This window comes from Cloeon dipterum, chromosome 4 (assembly GCF_949628265.1).
Source record: "Cloeon dipterum chromosome 4, ieCloDipt1.1, whole genome shotgun sequence".
Classification (NCBI taxonomy): Eukaryota; Metazoa; Arthropoda; class Insecta; order Ephemeroptera; family Baetidae; genus Cloeon; species Cloeon dipterum.
This window is the reverse complement of record NC_088789.1, coordinates 5,760,838-5,772,188: the sequence shown is the minus strand read 5'-3', so window position 1 is coordinate 5,772,188 and position 11,351 is coordinate 5,760,838. Positions and strand designations below refer to the sequence as shown.

Sequence of the window (11,351 nt, the reverse complement as noted above, 5' to 3'; positions counted from 1 at the left end):
TTCAATTAGCGCTAATGCGCGCGGATTAGCAAAAAGTACAATTTGCTCTTTTGATGGGAGCGGGAGCGCAAAAATGATTGCGATTGAGAGGGAAGGCCGCGCCGGCCGGCGTGTATTTGACTTGACTGACGAGAGAGTCGCATGCAAACAATGCGCGACAACAAAAACAACAAACAGGCAGCAGGCACGAGTCAGCGCAGTCTTGTCGGCAAACAAAAAGGGGCTCTCCTTGTTTCGGGTATTTCATTTCACAAACAGCGTTTCCTTTCGGCATGAAAAGTAAAAATTTTAATTATTTGCTCTCAAGTTATTCCAAGATACACACGCCGCGCGCGTAAGGAGAGACGACGAATAATATACGTCTTTCTCTCATTCGTTCCTTCTCATCTCGGCACTCGCTCTCCTCCCAGCTTAGCTGCGCATTTTTGTCAATTTTTAATCTGAGTCAAGTCAGAGCCTCTCTCTCTCTCTCTCTCTCTCTCTCTTCTCTTTCTCTCTCTTTCCTTCTCTGTGTGTAGGGAAATAAAACATGATTATTGCAAAAATCTGCCCGCCCGCCCACCCGCTCGCCACCCCTCCACCCGCCTCAGAGAGAACTCCTTTTTTCATTTCATTTTCTCATGACTCAAGGCTTGATTTTTTCTTTTGTTGGATCTGCATGAAAATGGATGACATCTTTTTATTATTTCCATTCCTTTTTTCATCCCTTCCCTCTCTCGCTCTCTTTTTTGTAATTATGATAAAAGAATTTTTTAATGTTTCAAAAAATCTCTCTCTCTCTCCGCCACTGCCTCCTCCAGCAACAGCACCAGCGCGCAGATTGGAATAAACCCTTGAACGGCGGAAAAGGAATTAATGCATCTAACCTTCTTCGTTTGCAAAAATATACTAAGTGCACGCAATGTTTTTTGTCGCATAATCGACGCAATACTATTAATAAATTAAGTAACAGAATCAAGAGAACTTTTAGATTCATAACTATTGGCCACCATGGTTAAAAATCAAGACCAAATATGATCAGGTGGTCCGAACGATTACTTCAGGTTTATTTCAAACAAAAAGAGAAAAATATATTTTTGTTGAAATTAAAAGCAGCTTCCTTAGTGTATGTATCAAATACGGAAAAACAAAAGCTTGATACAGACCGAGGAAGCTGCATTAAATTTCAACCAATATTATGGTGACCTTCGGTTTGCTTCATTATCTATCAACAAGAGAAATATATGTTTCCCAGTTTCCAATTAATTTCCGTTAATTACTGATTGCTAATTATAGTTACACAAAAATATAGAATTTTCTGTACTTACCTCCTTTCCTTTATTTTTTCAGACACCAATCAAAAATGGTTAAATCACAATTATTATTTTTTTAAATAAGCGTTCCAAATATTATTGCTCAAGCCATGAATTAAATAAATTCAATAAAACAAAATGTTTGTCCCGAAACAATTACACCATGCCTGATCAAAAGCTACGTATCACAGCCGCTATTAAAAATGTGATTCGCTGGTAAAGAAGCAGCGACAGTGAACGAGTAAAATTAGCTGAAAACATTTGGAATCGCGTGGCGGCGGCTGCTTTCCCGAAACAAAGAGTGAGCTCCGTCATTCACTCGGTAATTAACCAACTTTGAGCGCCGCCGAGCCATTGAATTGCTCGTATTTCAGTCGGCAGGCCAGTAATCAAACGAGCGCAAACAAAACTTTGGACGCGCAAATCGCATGCTGCGCGTGAAGAGCGGAATGATGCGTTGGCAGCCGAGGGAGAGAGAGAGAGAGAGAGATGGAAATTATTTGATTCGCGCGAGCAAATGCGATTTTCATCATCATCAGGCAGCAGCAGCAGCCGAGCCGTACAATTTGATGAGATGAATCTCATCCATTCTGTGCCGCGCTCGCCTTTTGAATGCAATGGGAAAACCAGATTTTCATTAACTGTTACCCCAGCGGCGCCGCCTCCTCATCCGCAGCTCTCTCTCGCTCTCTCTTCTCTGCATTCAGCAGTCACCATCAAAGTTAATTACTACTTTGATATAAACGGAGCCGCCGCCACCGCCGAGCTGCATTATTTCTTCTTACAGCCGGCTGACTGGCTTGCTCTCTCTCTCTCTCTCTCTCTCTCTCTCTCTCTCTCTCTCTCTCTCTCTCTCTCTCTCTCTCTCTCTCTCTCTCTCTCTCTCCGACTTTTTTACTATTTTTATATTATGATAGAATTAAAGCCGCATAGCGGCAGATGTGCCCGCCCGCGCGCTGAACACGCTCCATTCAAAAGGTTTAATTCATCAAATCTCATCAGCGCGCAGCATCCCCCGCCCCGCCACCTAGCTCGCCCCCTTTCCTATCATAATTCCTCTCCGCCTCGGCAACGCGTTTTCGCACACACAAAAGCCAGCGAGAGAGAAATAGAGAATGGAGACCCTATAATTTTCAGCTACGCTTTTGTAAAACAGACAAATAAATACACAGCAGGTGACTGATGAATTGAACATTGAAATGTAGTTTGGATAGAATTAGAATGAGAATACTCAAAACCATAAAATATTTTGCCCCCATTATCAACAAGAAATGTATATTTTCTGTGTTAAAATATTTTTAGATATGACATGGATACATGTCTTAAGTATCTTAAATGCTTTTTAAATCGTTGTAAATTGAGTATTATTTGGATTCAGACCAAGACAAAGCTTCGTCGGTCTGCGCCCGTATAGCAAAGCAGAACACACTGGTCAGTGTTTATGTATCAGTTTGGTTAAAACCTTTACCAATATTAGATCAATTTTATCATATATTTCCCTCAACGGCTGGTCCAAGTCTTATAATTTCATAAAACAAAAGTAAAAACAAAATCGAGGACTGGAGCGCAGTCAAATCAAGGTTGTCATGGGGAAGAGTTGTATAGGCAATTCTGGTGTCAAGGAAGTATGCGAAAGGTGAAGCGAGAGTTTGCTGCAACGCGGCTTTGAGGTGTTTCGAGCAAAATAGCAAGGAAAATTATTCTTGGGGTTTTGACACATTTAAAAATGGGAAAAGACGATCTATGCTTTTTAAACTTCAAACTGAGTTTGAACACCATTCTTTAATCTAAAAAACTTCTCTTTGCATTTTTATATATAATTTTTTGTTTAATTTTCAGCGAAAGTTTTGTTTTGAAGACTTGACATTTCAGGTTACCACGTTTGCTCGTGGTGTGTATTGTGACTTAGCAGTTCAATAATAAGCAATGATTGGTCTATTTTGGACATATCGAGTTGCATAATTGTGAATTCGGCGCAAGCGCGCGCCACGACTCTCATAAAAGTATTTGAGCAAAATAACATGCTGTTTTAAAATTTGAAAATATTTTTTATTTCTTGAATATTGATGTTTATTTTAAATTCGAGTTGAATTCGAGTGGCGTACTGTAAATCCTGTTGTTAGTTTGGTTCCACTGCTGGACTTGAGCTATTCATGGTATTCGCCTGAAACGAGGGTGACAAGTTTCATGCGACCAAAAGTTAAAAAGATTGAAAGTTGAAATATCATGTAATATCTCTATGTGTTTAAAAGAAGGGGGCGACTTGAATGTTGGATTTAACACTGTCAGAGGTGCAGTGGAAAACTAGAAAAATAGCTAGACGCTGTGAGCTATATAAGTTATAAGCTAACTTGTATATTACATATTTATTTGGAAACAATAATATGTATTTCGCTGTTGAAATAATAATACCTTATTCTTCCAAGTGTTTTTGCATTCATTATTACAAAATTGTTTATAGCGGTTGTCGACGCAACTGCTATTTTTCCTCAGTTAATTTAATAAGGTTTATGAAAAATAAAATATTCCGAAGACTGACCAGCAAGTTGGCTCGCATTGTTAAGGCATTCCCAGGAGTGTCAAAGCAATGGGAGATATTTGAGAAGTTCGGTTCGGGGATCTAACACTGGCTGCCAATATCAGAGATGGCAAAAGGTGGTTAGGTTATAGTGACTCGAAATTCTCAAATAACTCAACGAGCTGCAAGGGAGGCGCACCTGCTCGCCACTCGCTGGTTTTCGCACCTTTACAGCTGCATTTAGGACAAATGTCTGTCAGACCTCGGTGCGGGGAGGCGAAAAGATGACCAAATTGGGCCCATGCTCCCCTGCGGTCACTCGGGCCCATGTTATCCGCTCGGTGGTATTATTGGTGAGCTCATAGCACATGGGATGTGCTGAGCATATAGGTTAAAAAAAGAAGAATGAGCTTCTCGTAAATTTCTCTGTTCGGATTTACTGTTGCCGTGGCCCCAATAAGCGACCGGACCGTAATTTAATTGTGAAATAAAGGCACAGTTTTAATTATAATCACTGTCTTTGTTGGAAAATTTAATTTTTATTAATTGCTGAAATAGGCACGTTTCAAGCATTTTGGTTCATTAATTAACAGATAAGAACATGGACTTTTATCATTTCCTGAGCTGTGATAAAAATCAGACGAGTTTGACTCAAGCTGCAAAATTACCAGCTGAATGACTGACCCAAATTATTATTATGAAATCTGTTGTACACAACTTGTGTTTAAAGAAGTGATTGAATAATTAACAGATTTCAATTCTACTCATATCGAAACAGATTTTTATTATTTGAATATATCTGTTGTCACTCCTGAGCCTTTTTTAATTCCTTTACAATTCGGAAGATAAAAGCGGAAAAGTTCATCAGAGCAGGAGTCTGCAAATCGGAGAGCGCGCCACGAGATGTAAAGAATCCTCGGGTTCGCATCCTATTACATTTCTTTTCATTCTTCCTGCTTTATGCCCGGGTACAAATATTATATATCCGTTTTTATACTACAGAATTCGCACTCACAAAGAGCAAGCTGCTGTTTCCATCCATTCTTTGGCAGCAGCCACCATCAAATCACAACCCATCCATAGAATACACATAAAAACTTTTGAGCAAATTAAAAAAATCTAGACCTCGCTCTCCCTTCCTTTCACATGCGCAAATTTTTTTCATTCTCGTCGCTGCTGGGTTGCGCGAGAGCGTGTTTTCCTCTCTTTCTCTCGCTCTCGCTTGCGCCATTCATTCTTCTGCTTTGACTTAATACTCGTAATGCGTTAAGGGGATGGGGGTTGCCTCTGCTGCATGCTGATGAAAAAATGTAATATTGTGCTCTCTGATACACACACGCACGCAGACTTGACTGGCTCCGCAGTTCTTCTTTTCTCTCCCTCTCTCTCGGCGCTGCTGCTGCCGCTGCAGAGAGGGTCGAGGTGAAAAATTACTTTATGCAAACGACAAAACACGCTCAATTGTTCTCCATGGAATATTTTGCGCGAGGATGAAAACAACGCAACGCTTCTCCGTCGTCAGACTAACTCACTAATCACGAAATGGCATTGCCTCGAAAATGTTCACTCTCAACGCAAAATTCGAGAGATAAAAATATGAAAAAAATCTATACAGATTCCAAATTCAAATATTTCACCCTCAGATATTTGAATTATTCCTTGAAGTAATTTTGCAATGGTTTGAATACACAGAAGAATAGGAGCTGTCCATAAAAAGCGCGACGAGTCACATTATAAATTAAAACAAACGCCTGCAGGAAATAGAAGTATGCAACCCGCTTGTCCCGTTCTGTTAATATGGTACTCTCAGCATCTTTCTACTTCTACACAAATCTATTCAATTTTTGACGAATATGTACAGCTTTTTTTACGTTATGCAGAAAATGGTTGCGATTAACGTGTTTCACTTAATTATTATTGCATTACCTAAAGAGTGTCGAAGTTTCATGCGCAGTGCTTGTAAGTCTGTTGTGAACGGAACATAACGCTTCAAACATGGGGTTCATCAAAGTGTCCTAATGGAAAAGTATCCTACGATGCAAATCACTAAAATGTCTTAATTTTCGTAAAAATTTAAGCTGGAACAATGTGGTCAGCATTCGATATTTAAAGTAGCTCACAAATTAGCAAATCTTTTTAAAAATTGGCTTCCAAGGTTAACAATATAATCCAAGAATTTTTTAAGATTGTGCATATTGAGATTAAGAAACGTGATAGAAGAGCTGGAAAAACTCATTTTACTGACACAAAGCGCACGAGTCGCACTCTTTATCCAGAAAACACATTGTCAGGTGCTGTAAGATGAAAAGCGGCAAGCGCCTTTTAAGGATGCTAAACAAGATTGCAGGCGCGAGACATCCATCGTTACGCTCAAACACGGCAAAACGACAAAAAGGGAAGGGAGGAGAGAAGGAAAACTTATTTGCTAAATTACTTTTTTTAACAGCGTATTTTCGGAATTTCTCACAAAAGCCAATGGAAAGGCGCTGTTTCGAAAACGTTACAAAATAGCTCTTGAATGAGAACATAATTTTGAAGGTGTAAGAGTCGCGAAATTTTGGCAAATTCCATCAAAGATGTTATGATGTTCAACATGTTTTGATAGACAAAAAGTGACGGGCAAGTTTTATTTTTTGTTCTTATGAAGTATTTATTCTTCTCGTATTTTACTTCATTTTAATACGGTATTATGTTTGCAGGGTGCGGTGATGAAATAAAAAGAGAAACATAGCGTTATTTTTATTTTGTCTCCAACGAAACAAATTAATTTATTTTGAGCCTCGGATAAAACCATTATATTATGTGTATAGAGTAACATGGTAAAGCACGTTGAGAGACAAGGTGTTGTTTGTTCCTATCCTCCCTTCTTAATTCTGAATATGTAGATCTGCTCTTATCATTTATCAACAAGGAAATTTCTAAGCAAAAGAATATAGCTCTCTCATTGTGCAAAGAAAATCGTTTAATTTAATTAGAATTGTATATTATTTGGTTAAAATTCAAATCAAAAGTAATTTCCGGATGAAAAAATCTTTCGCTTTCGGAGGCTGCACAACCAACCGCATCAAAAAAGAGTTGTTTTTCAGTCTATTTTTATCTCGAATTTACCGAAATTTTCTTTTAATATTCATTTTAAACTCAACTCCACCTAGAAATATTCGTTTTCAATGCGTTTCCATTTTTTTTTCAAATTTAGCCCCTTGAAACTCGGTCCTGATGGATTATAATGTCCATTTTATTTCTCCTGGAGCGATTTGAGCCAATTTGATGGCGCAGTGTTGCAGTGTCTGCGGCGAGTGGCGAGAACAAAGTGTGCCGCGATGCTATTGTTGCAGTGGAAGCACGCAAGGGAGCGAGCAAGCAAAAGCAGCAGGTATACAAGCGAGCGCGCAAGCGTGATTTCATTAGACTCAGCCCCCTTCTTGCGCCGGCTAACTCCGCCCTTAATTAAACCTAAGTGCCTGCTCGGTGCGCCAGCCAGCCAGCCAGCCCACCCGCCTGCATGATATTTTATCAATTTGCGGTTGTTTAAAATAAAAACGCGCGCGCCGCGCGCAGTAGCTGAGCTGCTGGCTGCTTTCTCTCTCTTGCAGCCGCAGCATCCCCGTCCCCGCGCTCGGACCGACCGACTCGGCTCTCCTTTGTTATAAATTCTACATCTCTCTCTCTTCTCTTCTGCACACCATAATGCGCTTAGGCGAAACAAAAGCCGGGCAGACAGCACTCGCTCTGCTCTGGCTCTGCTCTGCTCGCTAATGAAAATTATTTCGATTAATCACAATGCTGCTTTTGTTTGTGATCATGTTTTCCAATAGGGGATTTCTTTGGACCTGCAGCCGCGGCAGCAGCAGATGGGAGAGCAGCGAGAGAAAAGCCCGCGCGCCGTGTACTCGCTGTGGGTTAAAATTAAAAACAAGTTGGATATGCGCGCGCCCAGCCGACTCGCTCGCTGAGTGATTAATCAAAGATGACTCCATTATAATTATTTGTGTGCTGCTGCTGCTGGGGAAAAGATGGGCATAAAAAGCATTCATCATCTGCTGCTGCTGGACCGTCTTTGTGTGCGCGCGCTCAGAAAAATTGACTACGAGCTGCATTATTTGCCTTTGTGTGCCACCGTAATTAATAAACATTCAAGCCGACTGAGTTTCTCGGGGCAAAAATACAATCACGAGCAATTTCTCCTTAGCTCGCCATTATTCAAATAATTAAAACTTTATTTTATGATTTATGAGATATTATATATCCAAAAGTCTTTCAAAAAGTGTGATTCTGATGGAAATATTTTAGGGGAGTGTTTTAATGAACAATTACGTCGTGTCAGTTGCGCCTTCAAACATATGTTTCTGAACTTCTCCACCTTATTATTAACTGTTTTGGAAGGATACAAAATGAACTGTTAAATTTTTAGTTAACTTACGCAAAAAGGAAAACAAACTTAGCTATCTATAGTGATATTATATATTATGGAATTTACGAAATTTTAAAGTTCTAAACAGAAGAGAAAGATTATTCTACAGCACAAAAGGAAACAGAAAACGCGGAATAAGATTTAAAATTACACCATGAGGTGTATATTGCGGACTAGTAATATCCCTCGCAACAACACCGCAAAAATTATAATTATTATCACGCAATCCATCACTAATTCATGGACATTTTATGGTAAATTTCGTCAGTTTGTCGAATTTTGTCTTTTCTGTCATCCGCCGACCTGTGACATTTTCGTCGCATCCTAGTCTATTTTTAGCAATTTAAATTGAAATCTTAAAATATCCTAGCAATATCTTACGGCAAGGAATGGATAAAATGATAAATAAATATTATATGGCATATTTATTCTATTTCTAAATTATTCAATATAAGGACGGAAAAGGTTATGTAGAAACTACTTGAAGTGATCAGCTTAATAATTTTGCATTTAGCAGCGAATTAAGAGTAAATTTTAAATTTTACGTTTCACCGTACTACTAAAAGTAGCTCCCGTTTTACACCTGTATAACTATTTACCCTGTCTAAGCATTGGCAACATTGGTACTATGAACCAATTAAAAAAGGTAATCCCCCTGGAAAATTAAAACTGTGCTCTTTGCAGTTACTTTTTTCATGCACACACAATGGCTAAATTTGTAGTGACAAATTAGATGAAACTGTAAGGACAACCTCAAGACAGAGAGATCGATAACAGGTTTTGTTAATTTACTTTCAAGTTGAACAATTCTCACAATTCTTACCAATAAATAACGAATAATTTTCTTGTGCAATAGAGTTACTAACTAATCTGTTGAGAAACGAGACTGCATAATCAGACAGTGTCCTTTTTAAAATTAAATATGATACGTATTTTTAAAGTTTTATTTACTATTTGATATAACCAAATTGACAGTACATCTAGTGGGCCCATTTAAATAGTAGACATATGGATGGAACTTAAATGTCGTCCTGCAGCATGCTGGCGCTGAGTGTAACCTTCTCACCAGGTTTGAAGGCCGGCATGCCGAGGTAGGGGCATGAGGCGCAGCGGAACGCGTCTCCCAGGTAGCAGCTGCCGCAGGACGACTTGGGCTGCTCCTGGGGCGCGGGCGGCTTGTCCCCAGCGCTCTTGGCCGCCACGACTTTGTCCAGACCGCAGCTGCAGTTTTTGCATGGAGTCTTTTTGCCTGTGGTGCCGCACACCATCAGCGAGGCAGCATCTGGCTTGGCAAAGTCCTCGTCATCAACCAGCTGGTCTGGGTCAATGATGTCCTCGGGTTTGCCACCCTCCTTCTGCACGGCATCCCACACAGCCAGCGCATCAAGGTTGAGCTTTTTCGAACTGCCAATCTCAAACGAAGGTTTTGTGCTGATGATTTCAAAGCAGTCGCCAAAAGCAGGGTTGGAACTGACGGTGGGGTTGTTGAAGCCGGATAGCACCAGGGTCGATTCCAGGTCTTCTGACTTTGGCTGCAGGACGATGAGCTTGCCGTTTGGTTTGAGGATGCGGGAGATGTCAGCCAGGAGTTTGATGTTTTCCACAGAATTCAACGGAGATATCAGCACCTTGGAGAGAACCACTGTTTCGAATTTGTTGGCTTCTAATTGGGTGGTAGAGTTTGACGACGGGTTCAATAGACTTTCTGTTCCAACTTTTTCTGAAAGCTTCTGCGATATCCTGAAATTACATAATATATAAGTGTTTAAAGTTATATCTACGATTTGTTATTTTTGACTGCATTGATGTGTAATTAATAATGTACATAATTGAAGGAGTTGTTCACCTCTGACAATCGTCGCTGGATCTTTCACTGTCGTTCCAGAGTAGCAGAGTAGATTCCCCACTTTTCAAAGAGTCCATCTCGCTATTGAATTTTGTACCAGCAAAGTTTCAAAATGTTAATGGAAACTCAATTCTGGATTATTCGGATTATTCCTAGACTTCGCTTCTTTTCCGTCTTATCTTGACAAAATTTAAAACTGGGCGGGTTCATAAATTACCACCATGACAGAAGTGCTTATCATTTTCCACGGGTGCCATCCATTCCAGATAATATAATATTATAAAATTTTCGACCATTTCGTTCAGATCTCCTTGCACGATTTCTCTAAACAAAATGTCACATTTATATGAGAAATTTGCCTTAAAATACTCACGATTAATATTTTTTCATAGCAATGCGAATGAATTACAAGTGATGATTGAAGTTAAGTTGGCTGCAATGCATCAACATTGATCAGATATCAGCCAGCCGCTCTCACGCCCAGCTCACGTCTCACACCTGCGACACCTGCACAAGTCCTAAAACGCAACAACGCAACGCAGAATCTCACTTCAGCAAATTTTGAGGTTCGTTGTTTTTTCTAACATACAGAAATATTTAATTAGATTATTTTCTGATTTTGTTTCAAGGTTTCCACATTTTTCTCAGTCACCCGTCTGCGAAATGGAAGGTTCCCAGGACGAGGAAGTGTATGGCGACGAGGTCGAGCAGGAAAAGTCTCAGAAAAAAAGTGCCAAGCATGACAGCGGCGCGGCTGACCTGGAAAAGGTCACCGACTATGCCGAGGAGCAAGAAATCATGGCTTCTGACCTGGCAGGGGCAATGACGATCATTGACAACATGCGCAAGAAAGAAGACGCTGAAAGAATTGCCAAGGAGAAGGAGTTGGCTAAAGTGTCGATCCAGAAAGAGGATGTTGATCTTATCGCCAACGAGCTTGAAATCTCGAGGATTCAAGCTGAAAGGACACTAAGAGAGCACCTTGGAAACGTTGTTGAAGCCCTTATTTCACTCACGAATTGATTTTAATAATGTCACTTGAATGCGCGTATGAGATCCTGTCAAACTATGTATGTTAAAATAAATTGTACTACTCATAATTTGAGATATTTTTGCCTTTCTGATTTATTGATATACCGACGTAGAAATTAATTTCGATCTCTAATGGTTGTATGTGGATTTCATTATCTGAATTTAAAATTAAAATAAAAGTTAATATTAATTTAAATTATTAAATAATGAAAAATAAAACTAACTTTATAATTGCCAGAAACAAAATGGAGA

At 39.7% G+C, this 11,351-nt stretch overlaps 2 protein-coding genes across 2 annotated transcripts; one reads left to right on the top strand and one right to left on the bottom strand.

Moving 5' to 3' along the window:
* Positions 1 to 9,151: 9,151 nt before the first annotated feature.
* Positions 9,152 to 10,232, bottom strand: CIAPIN1 (cytokine induced apoptosis inhibitor 1). Its single transcript, XM_065489944.1, has 2 exons — positions 10,068 to 10,232; positions 9,152 to 9,961 (listed from the first exon to the last, which is right to left on the bottom strand). The coding sequence occupies exons 1-2, from the start codon at positions 10,142 to 10,144 to the stop codon at positions 9,241 to 9,243; spliced, it is 798 nt and encodes a 265-aa protein (XP_065346016.1). The 5' UTR covers positions 10,145 to 10,232; the 3' UTR covers positions 9,152 to 9,240.
* Positions 10,233 to 10,503: 271 nt separating this feature from the next.
* LOC135943422 (huntingtin-interacting protein K) lies at positions 10,504 to 11,172 on the top strand. The gene is made up of 2 exons (XM_065489945.1): positions 10,504 to 10,633; positions 10,697 to 11,172. Exon 2 carries the CDS (start codon positions 10,731 to 10,733, stop codon positions 11,088 to 11,090), a length of 360 nt encoding a protein of 119 aa, XP_065346017.1. The 5' UTR covers positions 10,504 to 10,633; positions 10,697 to 10,730; the 3' UTR covers positions 11,091 to 11,172.
* The last annotated feature ends 179 nt before the right edge of the window (positions 11,173 to 11,351 follow it).